The 17,630-nt window shown below is 44.4% G+C and overlaps 3 protein-coding genes across 8 annotated transcripts in view; 1 reads left to right on the top strand and 2 right to left on the bottom strand.

Moving 5' to 3' along the window:
- LOC106654995 (tensin-1) overlaps positions 1-17,630 on the bottom strand; it is a 100,239-nt gene that overhangs the window by 49,226 nt on the left and 33,383 nt on the right. For all 6 annotated transcript variants that reach the window (XM_023461393.1, XM_023461395.1, XM_023461397.1 and 3 more), the window contains exons 2-3: positions 9,794-9,902; positions 9,513-9,550 (exon numbers count right to left, since the gene is read on the bottom strand). In XM_023461393.1, the coding sequence (XP_023317161.1) occupies positions 9,513-9,550; positions 9,794-9,902 (147 nt within the window). The remainder of the gene's footprint in view (positions 1-9,512; positions 9,551-9,793; positions 9,903-17,630) is intronic.
- On the bottom strand, positions 6,219-7,461 carry LOC106655163 (60S ribosomal protein L18a-like). Its single transcript, XM_014375384.2, has 3 exons — positions 7,361-7,461; positions 6,797-6,976; positions 6,219-6,710 (listed from the first exon to the last, which is right to left on the bottom strand). The coding sequence occupies exons 1-3, from the start codon at positions 7,376-7,378 to the stop codon at positions 6,375-6,377; spliced, it is 534 nt and encodes a 177-aa protein (XP_014230870.1). The 5' UTR covers positions 7,379-7,461; the 3' UTR covers positions 6,219-6,374.
- Positions 7,787-9,266, top strand: LOC106655162 (40S ribosomal protein S3-like). Its single transcript, XM_014375383.2, has 4 exons — positions 7,787-7,915; positions 8,377-8,696; positions 8,778-8,965; positions 9,041-9,266. The coding sequence occupies exons 1-4, from the start codon at positions 7,886-7,888 to the stop codon at positions 9,232-9,234; spliced, it is 732 nt and encodes a 243-aa protein (XP_014230869.2). The 5' UTR covers positions 7,787-7,885; the 3' UTR covers positions 9,235-9,266.

Here is a 17,630-nt window from a genome sequence, read left to right as displayed (position 1 = left end):
CGGAGCTTAATGTCGATGGGCCAGATCTCGTCGTATATCAATGATATGCGGGCTAAAATACGGAGCTGGCGCGAACGATTCGGTGGTGAAACGCACGTGCTCGGCTCGCTGCCGTTGCGACCGTTTATCGACTCCCGGCGGCTGCACAGCTACTACTACTGCTATATATCGAGGAGCTATTGGCCGGCTTCTCGTTCGTCTGCCGCCTGCTTACACGACGGGCGTCTTATCTCTGAGCTAAATCTGCAGCGGCTCCTCTTCTCGCTTCTTTTTGCTCGTTTACTCATTTTCTGCATACTACTGCTCGTCGCGGCCCAGAGTGCAAGAAGTTATCTGGCCAGCTCTCTCGCTCTTTCTCGCCGGAGCAGACATCGTATTGCAGCGGATTAATATACACACATCGGCAAGACAAAATGACACACTAAAGTGCCATTCGCGCTTACGAGTACAAGTACGTCACTTGGCTGCAACACACATTTATAAAACGCACAATTTCACGCAAGAATTTTAGTCGGCGATCGAAATCGCAGCAGTACCAGTAGCAGCAAGCAGCAGCCAAAGAACGAAAAACAAGGAAATGTCGCAATATTATAATACGCACTTGAACACAATAGACGATAATAAACTTGCGGAAAGACAATAAAGAATCGTCGTCTTTCGGCTTATAAATGCTCGCACGTGATTGTGTGCGTGTGTATAATATGTTCCTATTGAGTCCGATCGGGCGGAGCGCTGCTCGCGAACTGAATTCAATGGCTTGGCTTGGCGCGCTAAACCGAGAGAGCCACATGTATTATGCTTTATGCAGCCGAGCCACTGACACTACAGACACACACACACATGCACAGAGTGCAGCGAGAGACACTGGCTGTACAGAGGAGGCGCACGTACAATGTCGCGCGCACTCGAGAGCCACAGTAGTCAATGAGTCCACGCGAGGCTCCCTCTCGACGACGAGCTGATCTTTCTTTTTTCCCTCGCTCCACGGGGTTCCATGTGCACAATTACAGCACGAGAGTCGCATTCTTTTTCGGCCCAAAATTCGCCACTCGCTCCGCACACATTTGTCGCGGCTCACCTATACATAGGTACGTAACTTCGAGGGCCGATGATTTGCTTTTGTTGCGCACTTTAGACTTTGGAGTTGATATATAGGTGCGACGTAACGCGAGATCGAGCCTCTCCACTCCAACTATATAAGACTGTAGACTGTACCTATATAAGCAAGCACAACAAACAGTCGAGGATCTTGCGAAGCAGCTCGTCGTGACGCGATTTCAGCTTAGTAATGCCTCTTGATTGGCGATCGGTGGCTAGGACCGTTACCGTGCATAATTTCTTTGTTGCTCCGATTTTGATTTTTTCCCCGCAGAAATGTATTGCCAAGCATGAAAACAACGACTTCGAACAGTTGTATAGGTCGTCGGTGGTTCACAACGGGCGCGAGCACGCGCCAGACTAGACTAGCGACGACGGCCTCTGCTCCTCTTGGTCGTCGCGTGTAACGGGCATTTTTGCCTCCCCTATAGTCGCCTCGCACGTACAGAAACGTCAACTACTATACTACTATATACTCGTTTTGCAAGCACCCCATGTAAGACGCGTCGAGTCGCGATTCCGTGGAATTTGCGCACCATCCGCGCCTCCATGGGATAGGAAGTAGCTATTAAGTAGCAGAACTCATCGTGTCGCACATAGCTATTCCGGCGACTGCCTTAGACGACTTTGTTGAATGGCCAGAAGAAATGGACTCGCGTTATAGATAGTATCGACGTGCGTAACAGCTATTACACACGTCGTCCATGAAGCGGAGCGAGTACGCGCATAACCGAAGCGGTGTTGGATCGCGCGCGACCTTAGCGGTCGTTTTGTCAGGGTCGTTCGTACCGTTAAATAGAAGCGTCCCATCTCGGACGATAGGTATACGAGCAGCAGTTATGATTAGCTATAGAGCGAAGAAAAAGAAAAGGAATTATACTATTTGGTGCGAATCTCACGTGTACGTATGCACGAGTCACGAAATAGAGTGAGGGCCTATTAGGGGGGCCGTTGTCTTGCACGCGCGCCCAAGTCTTAGGTCTTAGGTACCCCCCGCACGGGCATATCTGCGGAAAACCGCAAGTTTGCATGCGTAAGCGCGCTTGGCTGCGTGTATACAACGCAAGGCTCAGAGAGTAGCAGCCGCATCTAGGATATACAATGTCGCTATATATATTCACGCGCATACATGCGTAAGTGCAACGACCTATCGTACTGCAGCAGCTCGTCCTCGACGACGACGACGACGAGGAGCAATAATACTCGAAAGAATCGACTCGCGTTGAGAGACATGGCCATATTAAGCATTATTATATGCCGCGCAACTGCATACAGTAGTTGGTGCGAGCTGCGCGACTCGCGCCTCGTGCCTCCTGCTTACGTGTGTAGGTATATGTATATATGGTATGTATAGGGAGGACACGCTTGGGCTTTTTTTTACTCTCCCTCTCTGCAGTGCGCGATTCCGCAGAACCGGGTAAACCAGAACCCGCGTCGCGACTCGCTATATACCTTCGTCCCTCGATCTTCTTCTTCGTCGCTGTCTATATAGGTGCGCTTTTTTTTTCACCGTATGGTCGTTGTTGTTCGGTCGGAGCGTACACGCGGACTTTTAAGAATTTCCGATTTGAATGAAAAATGCAGCCGCAGCAGCAGCCGCTATATATAATGTATGTAGCGAGCGAATGTTACGCGATCGGTCGTTCTCTCTTCCTCGTCGGCTTAAATAATAGCGATTAGCATCGAACTGATGGGGCTGCAATATATTTGCAGTATAGGTTGTTGTTGTAGCGGCGGCAGTTTTTCGCTCGTAACGTATGCGCACACATGGCCATTAAACCACGCCTTCGATCGTTATTCCACCTACTTTAGGATCTTGTTGCAGCATCAGCAAATACTTGGACCGACTCTAGCTCGGCTAACTCTTTTCTCTCTGTATACATATCGCTGGGTCACGAATAGCCTAGCAAAAGACGACGATGACGACGACAACGACGACGACGACGACCCAAGCTGCCGTATCTCTTTTCTCTTCTCCGGTCGCGCTCGCGAGCACGCCTTTGCTTACTTACTTACTCTGCCGCCTCTCCGAGAGACCAAAAGAGAGAGAGAGAGAGAGAATATTATCCGTTCCCGCGAAAGTCAAGAATTTCTTCCTTGTGTCCTCCTCCTCCACCTCCTTCTCTCTTTCTTTTCTTCCTCGTTGTGCAGTCGTCGTCTCATTCTTTTTCCGCCGCCGCAGCCACGTGTGTGCATGTGCAGTTGTTTCTTCTGCATATAATGTACATAAACAGGCGCTCGCTCGATCGTTGGCGCGCCGCAGCTTACACCCACACGTCGCTTACGTTTACGTTCCGCAGCGCTCGGGCAGATTTCACAAAACGATCGCGCCCGACTTTGTGCTATACGACGTCAGCAGCAGCAGCCGCGTTGGGTACAGCGCAGTTATAATCGTCGTCGAGCTTAACGGCCCGAGCGAGAGCTATATATACTACATGTATAGAGAGCGAAAAAAACGAGTTTTGCATGGCCCGCGCCGCTTATAATGCACGGCCTGCAATTTTTATATCATCTTAAATTGTTCCAGCACGTCCTTTCTTCGTTCAGCATTGGAGGCGCTGCGGATCGATACGTATAGGTAATTACGTGGCTTTCATTGCCGCGCGCACAGCCTTATATTCCCGATTCCTTTTGGATATCGGCACTCGATCGCTTTTTAAAACTGCACTGCGCAGTCCCCGCGCGTAATGTCGCGCAGCTTCCATCGGATTTGCGATCGTGTAATCGATTTATTTTCACGCTTCTGTACGTGTACCTGCACGAGAAACGTATAGGTATGTGCGAGTACCGGCACCAAACGTATATCCCTGCGTTAATTACGCCTGCGACGCTCCTGCAAACTATTTTCAACGATCCGAGACCATTCGGACGCTCAGCTTTTATGGATAATACAAACTGGAGCTATGTAGCGCCAATGGGGTAGGTTTGGTTTTTTTCCGTCTCTCTCTCTCTCTTTTTCTTTTGCGTACATGTATATGTGTACGCATACGCGTGCATGTTAAACTCGCCTCGCTGGGGCCATTCGATTCGAACGAGCGCCTGCAATAACGCGAATCACTGCTGCTGCAGCACTTTTAATTGAGAACGCAGAAAAAAAAAGAGAGGAGTCGACTTATAAACTCGAGCTGACGCCAATACGTATATCGGAATTTTTTCGCCATCTCGCAGAAGCTAAAAATGTGCTTCATAAAGTATTGAATGATTTCTATATAACACCCTCGCTCGCGCCTTCGACCGTGTTCGTTCGGCTTTTTTTTCTTTCTCCTCTTCTCACGCGCCACTCGAGTAAATTTACAGAGAGCACAGAGAGCCGCGGAGAATTCGTAAAAGATGCAAATAATTTCCTTTTAAGCGGACTCCTCCGACGACGGCGTCGTGCTCGAAACATTTTGTGCGCTCGACCACAGCTACCTTATATACCGGTATAGGTCCTTTATAATACACCTTGGTGGCCTTTGGGCTAATTATACATACGAAAATCGCATGAATAATTATTCAAATTAGATATATCCAGAGAGCACACACACATACACACAGGCTCGTACGTATAATGCAGAGCACGTCACGTTTGAATGAAGTGCAAAAATAAAGTGCTTATCCAGGGGAAATCCGTGCGCGAATTTTGCAATTTCGTACTTGCAATTTTTTTGGGAAAACTAGGTTTTTCTAGGGGGTATCTAGAATTGTGTGAGCCAATTTCAAATAGCCCACCCGAATAGTCAAATTCGAGCAAAAAATCAACAGTTACAGTGTGAGAGTAATTTCGCGTTTGCCTTAAGCATCAAGATGTCTGTTCGATCGTATTATAGTAATTATCCGCACCTTTTTCTTTTTTTTCTTTTAATCTTTTTTTCAAGAGAGAAAAAAACCCAACGTTTTAAAAACATCAGAGTTATCGCCGACCGAGTCCTAATCGACGTCGAGCCCAGGCGATTGTCTTAATTTGGTTTTTCATTCAATCTTTCTCTCTCCTCTCTCGAGACTGACTCGCAAAGACTACCTCTTTATCATAATGTACGGCTTCAATCTTCCTTTGACTGGTATGATCAAAGCATCTCTCTTTCTCTCTCTCTCTCTCTCTCTCTCGGCTGTGCAGCAACTACTGCAACTGCGTATACAACTACTTACTACACTCGAGAGCAATCTTCCTCATCTCCTTTTGCTCTCGCTCCTCTCCTCTTCCTGCCATTACGAGAATCGCGTACGTGCACTTCTCTCTCTATTCCGCAAAATGCAAAAGGAGAGAAAAAAGCAGCAGCCGAGCGCATCGTGACGGCACGCACACCTCGCGCGCGCATATACACATTGTATCTGTATGCACACATTGCCAGTTATATATTACGCTCGCAACAACCAAGGAAATGTCTGTTTTTTTTTTCTGTTGCACTTTTCGTTCTGTCTCGTTTTTGACGCTGTTGTGCGCACTTCTCGTTCCTAGTTCGCGCGCAAACTTCCTCCATGCGAGGAGCTGAACTTATATTATTAAACATCTAAAATTGCTCCGCTGGCATACATTGTTTTACAAGTTCGTAGTTCATTAAATCCAGGAGGGATCGTATCGTCGTCGGTAATCTAAGACGTTGGCACGTAGTATGTGTACATACGTATACCTATAACATTAAGCACCCGAGACACATTACGCGCGTTCTGGTCCTGGGATCAGTTGTCGCATTCGCAATCGTGAGCGCAGTCACGCTTCAATGAAATACAATACAAGTCCTTTTCGACAAATACATATAGGGTATACTTTGAATAAAAACCAAAAGTACTTCTTGATCTTCGTCTATGCTGAACGATTCTAGTTTAACGTTTTAATGTTTTCCTTCTTTTTCCGTCCTATAGAAAATTGCACAATGTTTTTAAAATTAACATTGGAACAATATCAATCATTATGAAGAGAAAAAGAGAGCACAACTTTGGAGCAAGCATCTTTCAGTTAAAATACAAAAATTTATAATTATCACTATAAATAACTCAATATAAGTGCTTAAAAGTTTTCATTTGAAAAATAATCATCTCATTCATAAAATCTAAAATGAAAATAAGAAGCAACAAATTTAATTTGTAACAAATTTCATAGAAAATGATTTATTGATACAACAAATTAACTTAGTCTTAGCAACTAGAACAATGTGCAGTCATAAATTGTCAGAATCATATTTCTCACGATTCCACGCACATAACAATATTTATGCAATAAACCAAAATTTTGGTTACATTGACAATAATATAACATGCTTCATTCTGGTGTTATTTTCCTTTACAATAAGGCAAATTTATAAGAAAAATGTTCTTGGTTTTCTAACGCTGAACACAGGCATTTGTTTTCTGTGTTGGATGCGTTTTGGCAATGGGAATCTGATTTTAGAATCATGGAACTGTGTGACATTTGGTCTTCTGCAATCAGCTGCTTTGACCTTCTCCACTTTGATGATTTGGATGCTGTGAGCACGAGCTCTATGGCGAGCACCCATATCTCTGTAGCACTGAGTGACAGCACCAGAGACAGTCAAATCTCTGTATTCACGATACATGTTGTGAGTTCCAGATCTGGAATCATACCTCAGCCAGATACCAAAGTTCTTAATCTTGGTCGGGGACTTTTCAGAGATCTAATATTAAAGAAAAAGAAATGAAAATATTATAAAGTGACATGTTAAATTTTAATAGATATAATTAAATGAATGTATGACAATACCTGTTTGACAGATACGATTTCACCAGTAGTCTTCTTGAACTTCTTCAGTTGTCTCAAGAAGTACCAGAAACGAGATTTAGCAACAATATGATCCGGAGCAAAGATCCTCATTTTGTAAAGAGGAGTCTCCTTCTCCTTCTCAGTGGGCAATTTACGCCCAATGACTTCATATTCCTTAAGCTGAAAATATCAAATTTGATTACAATTAGCAATGAGAAAAATTTACTTCAAATACTTGTAAACAATAAAACTTATTGAAAATTATAACATTTGTAGTTTGATAAATTCAAAAATGACAACATTCAATGTAATACTTTATTTTAAATAGAAAGTAATATGATTTGAAATGAATAGAAAAAGTAAATTCTAATTCAACTTCACTTATATATTTAAGTGAGAGTATTAACATTTATGAATGTAGTAAAAACTAATAACAAAAAATAAAGAACACTCAATATTTACACTCTATATTCAACTGTTATTAAAAATTTCAATTTGTTTATAATTTGTTTACGTGACACTTGTTACCGAAGTAAACATGCAAGTGATTAAAAAATTACTTACATCGCCCTTGGCTTTCATGTTGCTAACACTTTAAAATTTACACTACAACTGCAAAATTGTTCAAGTCGGTAACCTAAGTGACTGCAAGAAAGTTGGCGTGGTATCCGCAAAGTCGGGAGGTCGCTTCGAGTCGCACTGCGCAACGCAATGCATACTCATCGTTGAAACGAGCACCCACAGTAAATACTATAATATATTAATTTCTATCAAACGATTTTTATATAATCCTGAACTAACTCAAACTGAAATTCTTTACAAATTTCTAGTAAAATATAATAAAAAACTCTAAGGTTTATTCTTCATTTAATCAATTTTAATTTCGAGCCCATTCTTAAACCCGTGACCGTATGTACGACGAAAAGTTCACTCATAGTTGGCGCCACTGAAGAAAGGAGAGGAAGAAGAACTCAACTGTGGTGGCCGGTGGAGACTCTACTGTAGTCTACCTTTATGATGTGCCTCTCTTTTCTGTGAGCGCTTGCCCGTGCATCGCATGATATTCTTACGTTCTATCTAATTCCCAAAATGGCTGGAACTATTTCGAAAAAACGCAAGGTACATTTTACTCATTTTTTGCAATTATAATGTTACGCGCTGTTATTGATAATTTACGATACAACCGCGGAATTGCATCGTTTTTGCATTGCAAGTGAATTTGTGAGCTGTTCTTAGTGCGACGGCCGGTCATACACGTTGCTGTGTTTTATGGTTATATTCACTCACACGTGCCAACATGCGTTTTAACATGTTTTTGAAGAAATTCGCTAGTTTTTCTTACGTTCCTTAGTGAAAATATGTTAGATTTTTTGATGTGAACAAATTCTTATCGAAATTGCAAAAAACCTAACCTTATCAATATTTACATTAAAACTTTCAGTTTTGAGTGACTTGATGTGTATGTGCCTACATACTCGCGTTTCCACCTACTGTCTCAGTTTTTGTTAGCATGAATTCTCTTATTTTTAATTTTGAATATTTCTGATAATAAACATGAAATGTAATATTCATTTTTTTAGTTTGTACAAGACGGAGTTTTCCGTGCTGAGTTAAACGAGTTTTTGACTCGTGAACTCGCTGAAGATGGTTACTCTGGTGTGGAAGTGCGTGTCACTCCCCAAAGAACTGAAGTCATCTTGATGGCTACCCACACCCAAAGTGTTTTGGGAGAGAAAGGACGTAGGATAAGGGAGCTTACGTCTCTTGTCCAAAAGCGTTTTGGTTTCAAGGATGGAAGCATTGAGCTTTATGCTGAGAAAGTAGCCACCAGAGGATTGTGCGCTGTAGCTCAAGCTGAATCTTTGAGATACAAGCTGATCGGTGGATTGGCTGTCCGTAGGTAAGTTATTTTATTCTACTTTAAAAATTTGTTGTAATTTAATTTACAAAGCCTTGTATTAATTTAAAAATTATTTTTTAGGGCATGCTATGGAGTACTCCGCTTCATCATGGAGTCTGGTGCTAAGGGTTGCGAAGTAGTCGTCAGTGGCAAACTTCGTGGTCAACGTGCCAAGTCGATGAAGTTTGTTGATGGTCTCATGATCCACTCTGGTGAGCCCACCAACGAATACGTGAACACTGCCACACGCCACGTATTGCTCAGACAAGGTAACATAAACAGTTTAAATTCTTTTAACTTAAAAAACTCTACTGATTTTATTTAATCAATAAATGTTGTTCTAGGTGTTTTGGGAATCAAGGTCAAAATTATGTTGCCTTGGGATCCAGCAGGCAAGAACGGACCCAAGAAACCACTTCCTGACAATGTTATTGTCCAGGAGCCCAAAGAAGAGCAGGTGTATGCTGCCCCTGTTTCTGAAGTTAAAATGGCCCCGCCAGTAGCACTGCCAGTGGCCCCACAAATGGCTGTTGCTTAAATTTGTAATAAATAATTATAATTTATACTTGACGAATTTTTTCTTCATTTACTTACCTCATCTGATTATGGCAACATATACTTATTATTAATACAGCAATTGATGAATTTACTAAAATTGAGTAGAAGACTCAATTGAAAACTTTTAAGCACTCGTCAATGAAAATTATTTTTCTTACATTTGCTCGTTAAAAATTTGTTGTTTATTACATTGATTGTAAATTTTTAATTGTATGTATGAAGGGAGAGTTGAATTTGAACAGTTTTAATTTAACATACCTTTTCCTCACATGCTTTATGGCAGATGAATTTACAAACTGAAACAGAAAAGGAATTGGTAAATTTTTCGTAATTGGATGGAATCTTGAAAACGAATCAAGTGTACAATAATCGATATTACGCTCGCGGCTTGGAGGTTTTCTACTTCATCGACAAAGAGCCGTGAGCTATGTGACCGTCGCTCGAATCCAACTTGTATGCAGCTCTCTCACCCATGCACACAGTGCACGGGTAGAAAATCCACGTATATAACGGGTAGTTTGAGTGGAGAGTAAGCTTACCTCGACAGCAGGACGCCTGTTTTATCACCGATTGGTGACATAGCTGACACACTCTTGGCCTTCGCAGTCGCTTCGCTCGGAACACATGACTCTGCGGTTGAAATTCGTTCTGAAAAAAAATAGGAAAATGATGTTTCAGTTGTAATCGAATTCGATTTCGATTGTCAATTTTTAGATATTAGCTATCGAGTATAGTAATGAATGAGATGCTTAATTCTGTGAAATGTTAAGAGATCAAGTTTAAATGCGTAATTTTATACAGAAAGTTAAAAAAAAGTGAGTCTTTTTTTGTATTTTTCCGACAAAATGTTGGGTGGAAAATTATATTTGAAAAAAACATTGAAAGTATTTATAGATTGTGTGGGAATACGGGACAAATACCTGCAAACATATAAATATATCGGGTACGGACGAAAAGTGCAGAGAGCGAGAGAAAAGTACGCCAATCCAATCAGCATAAAGCTAATAAAGTATCGGCTTAAAAGGAAGGCCTAAAGGAAAGAAGAAAAAAAAAGGAACGGCATCAATGGTTTCTTGGCTTAGGGGTCCAATGCAATTACGGGCACGCAAGGCGCGTGCAGACAAAAATTCCAAATACACGTGTGGTGTATACGTATTGCGGAGCAAGAGAGAGAGAGTCGATATCGCGAGCCTACGGCGACCATAAAGTGCACATCCGATAGCGCAGAGAGTATAGTAGCGCACGAGCCGCAACGAGAAATGAAAAAAAAAAGGAACCGTCGGCCTGGGCTCTCGCGTAAGCGTAGCACGCGATGCGGAGCGCGGCTCGTCGCGATGATTTACCACTGTAATGAGCTCGAAAATTATGTTGTGCACGCCGCGACGTAATCAATCGGCTTGGCGCACGTATCGCGTAATTGAATGAGCGAATAGTATAATTCCCGGCGATTTTCCTGGTCGAGCGACGACACGAGATCGGAGAAAAACTTGGCAACGCTTAAAAAAGCGGCTTCGACGAGCGAGCAATTAGACGCGACCGCGTATACTTTCACGATTCGAGCGCAAAAAGGACAATGAGAAAAAATGCCCGTTTAGCGACTCAATACAAACGAAGCATTGGCGAGCTTAGCTGAGCTGCTGCGCGAGGCGAGCGTAGTACGTTACATTACATCGAATTTGGCGTGTGCGTAGGGCGCGTCCCGTTGCGCCGCGGGTTCAAGGCACTGTCAAGCATCTCTATGTGCTGTGCGCGCAAGTTGAAGAATCGAGCGCGTTTCGGAATTAAGCGCGTCAGATCCGCGCCACGTCCTATACTTATACGTGTAGCAGACTCTCGGTAGTAGTATGCCGCCGCCGCCGCACGTCGAGACTTTATATCAATGCAGCCTAGTATAAGCTGCCTTTACTGCCGCAGTAGAGCTCGGCGTAACGAAATTAGCTCGGCTACTGCTGCTATAATACAAGCACGCGCTACCACCTAATATGAATGTGCGGGAGCTTTGCGCGCTGCACTTGCCGCTGCTACTGCACCACACTGCAGCACGTGTATACCTACTATACGCTTTGACGCTTTAATTTGCATCGATAAGCTATATGTATACGCGGGCTGGCACGTCTTTTGAACTTTTGCATCCTTTGCTGTGCACGAGCAGCTGCTGCTGCTGCTGCCGTTGCATTTTCTTCCATTAGTCCGTCGTGCTACTAGCAGGAAATCTTGAAAATATAATAATCGCTCGCTCTGCGTAACGAAGAGTCGTGTATTACGCAACGATCTACGGTACATACAGTCGAGAGTACAAGATTAAATCGTTATAATCGTTTGATGCGTGCGAGCTAGCTCGAGTCGACGTCGCTCTCTTGCAAAACCCGATACTACGCCTCTATCGTCTCGTCCAGTATCTTTTTGTCTCGACTCGTCTTTAAGTATATTATATAGATCGAGCGACGAAGCCGACAGTCGAGTCGCAATAATTGCTCCACCGACGTGCCTTTTGTCAATCGAGCTCGTATAGAGCATCGATGGCGATCGATCCTCCTCGATATAAGAGAGACCCAAGAGCCTCTGGAAAATTGTCGCGTCAAAAGACCAGACGTCCCGCGAGGTATATACACCCAGCAGCGCGGAATATTTCGACGTACATCGTATAAAGAGAAAAAGCTCGTCGAAACTCGTCGTCTCTCTCCCGACTAACTATGTGTGTACCACTCTTGGAGCTGCTATTGCGGTTGGCTTTTAATGCGCCACACAGCTTGCGCCTATATATACGTACGGCACGTAAATAGCAAAAAAAGCTGCGCACCGATGAAAGCTGCGGCTTTTTTTCTCTCTTTCTTCCTCTCGTCTGCGCGTCGGATCATGTTCCAGTGGTGCACTTTTTTTTCAGCTCCATTACGACGCGCGAACAAACGTTACTACTATACGGCGCTCGGATATTTTTTGCTCGTTGCAGAATTTAGGTCGCAGCTCATCTCGAGACGCGCGAGTCTAGAGTAGCATCGCATTTCTCTATACATCGCTCGAGAGCAGAGTCGAACTAAAAATCCTATTATATAGAGGATGTAAAAAAACGTATATGACTGAATGTATGCATATGGCAGTTATCTCTGGATCGACTGTATATATGTGTTTGTACTCGGTAGACGCACGTGCACACGTACAGTACGTTCCGTTGGAGCCTCGACAAAACGGATGCTCATGCATACATATATGCATGTAAGAGTGTATCGTGATCGCTTCTTGAGATCTGCACACACGTATGTATGTATGTACGTATGAGAGCGGGTCATCGAGCAATCGTTCATACTCACTCGAACGCGTTGTAAGAGAGAGAGAGAGAGAGACAGAGCCGGACAGACCGAAAGACTCGTCTCTGCGCGCAATATACACAGAGCAGAGCAGAGCCGTGCTCCGACTCGACTGCGCGCTCCTTTTTTTTCTTTCTCCAAAAGTCACGCTTCAACTGGCAGGGTGAGGCAGCTCTCGAGGCTGCTGCTGCTGCTGTTATATACCTCGATGCCTATATCGTACGTATAAAGGTTAACGAGCTGAAATGCAAATTCTACCGACCGAGCTGTAAGGATGAGCTGGTGATTTTACAATATACCTACCTATACACACACAGAGTATAAGGAGTGATTATACGCGAGTATGTATATTCGTGCACGCGCGCCGCAATTCGTACCTTGTATATATGTATGAGTTTAACGTGCGCCTTTATTTTTTGACTGCTGCTGTTGCTGCCTTTTTGAAGAGGATAATTTACGACTCGAAAGGATATAAGAAATATTATTTTCTGGAAAAACTGCGCGGCTTTGAAGTTAATGACACCGAGGCACATATAGTAGTAGCATACCGCGCGCTTTTCAGGCTTTTGTGAGCTTATAGCCAGCAAAGGTACTTGTTATGCAGCAGCAGCAGCTGAAAGAGATGTTATTTGGACAGGCCAAAAATAAGACGACAAGCTCAAAAGGAGCTCCCAGTCAAAATACACTTTTGTTTAAATTTCCTGTAGTTTATTTTGCTGATGAAATTGCTACAACTCCGCTCGCGCACAGGTCTGAAATGTAAAAATTACAAGTGCCAAGCGTATATGCACGGCGAAGGAAAATGAATTTGTCAAATGTGCAGTGCGCTTTCTTCCGTTTTGGTACCTTACGTTTATGTTAAAAGGCGCGCGCGAGCAGCCGTCATTGTTTGCCCTGAAAACGAGCCACGGCGGGAAAAGCTCTAGCTTTTACTCGAGCTCTCGAGGCACACCGCAGACTTTCTCTGCAAGTCCCCGAAGCTATACTGTACGCTTCGAAATTAGCGAAAATTTTCTCTCTCTCTCTCTCCCTCGCGCGCTCGCTCATTCTCGCAACGCCTACGCTACGTACTACGCTAAACTCTCTTCCCCATGGGTTGGGGGAAATTCGACAAGTTTCTGCTCGTCTCGGCGTCCAAAGTACGACTAATTTGGATCGAAGAAAATTGATTAAAAGGAGAAACATAATTCGAGCGCAAATACTTCGGCCGGGCGAGTTTCGGAGAAGTCGATAGGAAATCGATCGTTGCGGCGGAGCGTGGACTGTGTGTAACACGGCCACGAGACAGTACGTATGCGCCGACGGATGTGTGCGACGGGCGTAGACAATGGCTGGGGCCCTTTTTCGAGTTCAAAGGGAACAACAACGCAGAGACGAAGCTCGTTGAAACGCGCGAGCTCGTACGATCGTACAAAGACAAAAGAGCTGCTGAGCAAAAGAAGCTTCGCGTCCGTATACGCACACGGCTAATGCGAGCGCGTCAATTCGCACTGCAGTATGTGTACAGGCCGCAAACTACAACGCAGAGAAAGCTCGGCGAGTGAATTATCGCTGGGCATTAAAAATCACTCGTGTACTACTCGAGGGCCGACGAGGAGCAACGATCATCTTCAATTCCAGTGAATATGCGCAGCGCACGCGGCGTTGCAGTTTTCGCAAGCGCGATCGAAAGAAGAAGAAAAAATCTTACGTGCGCGCCATAATGTAATAGGATGCCATTAGCGAGCGGCATGAGTTTTAAAAAGCACTGATAATCAGTTAATAAGCCGCGATCGTGAGCGCCGAGCGGTGCAGCATGTAAGACGATGACTCGCCGCGAAATAGTAGTAGCGTATAACACGTCGTTTAATCTTGAATAACGAGTATAGTAGTTGTAGCAGTAGTAGCTGTACAGCGAGGCGAAATTTCGCGTCGATCGCTGCATGTGAACACGTAAATATACTCGACGAGCTCGAGTCGTCGTCGTGAGGCAGGGAAATATTCACTTGTTGATTCGGGTCATCGTTACGCTCCTCGCATGCTCGATCCAACGTTTCGATTGTGTATATAAAGCCAATGTACACGCGCATTTTTTCACGCGCTCGAGCAGCGAGTTCACACGCACGCACGCACGCACGCACGTACACCTGTACAGTAAACGCCTATATGTATATAGAGGAGGAAACAGAAGAGGACGAAAGCACGGCAACTTTCTCCCTGGCATCTTTTTACGTAGTCGTATTTTTTTTCCTCTTAATTATTAACACAAAGTCCGGTACGTTTATCCTAATAGCCATCGCTACCGAATTATATCCCATAAGGCGCAACGAGAGAGAGGCATGAGGGCCAGGCCGGCCGACACATGTCTCGACACTCGTATCACACGTTGTACGTAATATACGAGGCGAAGCGCGATCGGCCCGAGCCGCGAATGATTTATGCAAATACATTTAAGGAGGTCGAAGAGCGGTATACGCAGCCGCCAATAGTGTAATATAAATAATAATGCGCGCGAGCGATCGCAACGACGACGACTTTATTTGCCGCGCATCGAGAGCGATATTATTATTACATTGCGACTTTTTCAAGTGCGCGCGGGAATAAAAAATTTTCAACGAGCCAACGAATTACGACTTGTCGTGCTTTATATGTGTAAGTGCGCCGCGCTCGAGTAAAGTATGACGTGAAAATTGTAAACGAGTTTCTTTACGTTATATAGCCGCGCGCGTGCACGGATCTCAAAGTTGTGCGCGCGGCTACGCGGTGGCGGCCGGCATAAATATTAATGCCATCGAGGATCTAATTTGAATAAATCAAGCGCAACGCTGCTGCGCTACGATAGATGCTAATATATATACTTTGTTTCTAGCGTAATGAATTGCCGAACGATAATAAAGCTCTCTTTTGCCAACGATCCCGACGAGCAAAGAATATACCATACAACAGCTGCCTCGAGGATGATTTTCCTCCCCGTGCGAGTAAAATTCGATAAGCATCGCTGCTTTCGTCGATCCGTGTAAAAACTTGCGCGACTCGTCGTATACGTATATATACGCGCGTCAAACGTAATTCCAAATGACTTTTGTGACAAGCGTACAGTACTGCGACTACGTAGCGCAGCTCGATCGAAAGAAACGATCCGCTCGAATTCATCGCTGTCATGTCGCGAGACGACGACGACGACGACGACGACGACGACGACGACGATCGTCGCCTTGACACACGTACACATATTATATATTTATACGTATGTGCACACGTGACGTTTTAATGAAGTGAAGTCTTTGAAGGCTTCGGCTCGTGTATAACATCCGTATTAAATACTTGAATGTATCGCACACACACACATATAGCGGCGCATTATATTGTATGTTTATAATATAAAAAGTAAACGAGTGCCGCTGCTCGATCCTCGAGAGCATTGGAATCGTCGAGATTGGAATCATAAGCGTGTCTACCGATTCGAGGCTGGATGTACTTATGTATCCCTTGGGCTGGATTTTCGCCGAGGTCTATTCTATTATTTGGCGCGCTGCAGCTTCGAAACGCCATAAAAACACTCGAATGTATATCAAGCCAAGAGAGCAGTTGGCCGCGAGACACTTGCGGCCAACTGCTCTTCGGGGTTATAAATCTCATTGAGCCGCGCGACTGCCAGTCTTACTACACGTGTATATGCGTGTATGCGCGTGTGTGTACGATCGCGCGCACTGCAGCCGCGAACGCAATTGCCGTAGAGAGACTCTACCTCACTTGCCATATGTTCTCCACACGGCAGCAGCAGCAGCATAACGAACGTAACAAAGAAAGAAGGTAAAAATTACCGGTAATTAATGGAGGTGCGCGTTATGGCCTTGCGAAACGATTTGATTTTTGTACCGAATGCCCAGCGCCGAGGTACTTTTACGCTCGTTGCGCAAAGACGCCGATCATCGAGTGTCGCCTGCATACTTATGTGGGTACGCACTAACGGCCACTTGGCGCGGCTTTTCCACACTCGATGATCGGAGTTGGATCGCGACGAACGAGAGACGACGAAAATCTCCGATTATCCCGTCACTTTTTCGCTCTCGAGCTCGCGCGCGCAAAGGCGTGATGTTGTCGCGGAAGAATGTCCGCGAGTTGGGAGAGCTCGGAATGCACATGTGCGTATTATACGCGTGTAAACCCAGCTCTTAACGGGTTTTCCGCTTTGATATTATTTCTCTCTTGTTCTGGTCATCTATTGTAAATGTATCTGTACCTACACACACACACACACATATGCGCATTGTGTTTCCCAGGGACTATTTGCAATCGGGGCCCGGAAAAAGATCTGTTATACATAAACCCGCAACCCTCGCAGAAATGCGACACATGCTTGGGAGAAGCTGCACGCGGAGTACGGCATATAGTAGCGCTGGGTCAATTTATGTAATCCTCTTGGGCTAAGTGGCTCATTGTCTACGCGTTTGCCTCTTGTTTAATGCATGTCTCGCGGACTATACCATAATACGTATGCGGCAAACTCGCGATCGCACGAGTTCGAACCGATCGAGTAAGTATATCTAAACGCATACGTGCCCTTTTGTGCATTATGTGGCTTAGCTGCGCCTCGTGACGGACTCGCTGCTTCTGCTGCTTCGATTCTGTCGATACAAAACCTTCGGCTCGTCTCTTTCTTTTCCCCTCCTAGCTGTATGGCAGTGGCCGAGCTCATATGTATAGACGATTATCCAACCTATTAGAATTCACAATATCGCATCTAATCAATGCGCTTGCATTTATCATTCTCTCTTTTATCCTCGAGCGTCACGGGCACGTATACTGTACATACATATCGCCGCGTGCAAGCAGCGAAACAAAAAAAAATCCGACGATTAGTAATCTCGCCGCGCGCTATATGCTCTCAAGTGTAATAAATCAACAAACGCAATAAATATTACGCATTAAAATATATACATTACTAACTTTCATCGAGTCGCTCGATCTAGTCGCTTATTTATGAGCTTACGCGTGCACCCATGTTAATGAAGTTTGTTTGCTTTATGATAAAGACAATTTTTTTGCATTAAGCAAACTCGCGAACTAAATATATACACTTTTATGCGTA

This window comes from Trichogramma pretiosum, unplaced genomic scaffold (genome assembly GCF_000599845.2).
Source record: "Trichogramma pretiosum strain Unisexual culture from Peru unplaced genomic scaffold, Tpre_2.0 scaffold2, whole genome shotgun sequence".
Lineage (NCBI taxonomy): Eukaryota > Metazoa > Arthropoda > Insecta > Hymenoptera > Trichogrammatidae > Trichogramma > Trichogramma pretiosum.
The sequence above is the reverse complement of the archived record's forward strand: the minus strand, read 5'-3'. Positions and strand labels throughout refer to the sequence as shown.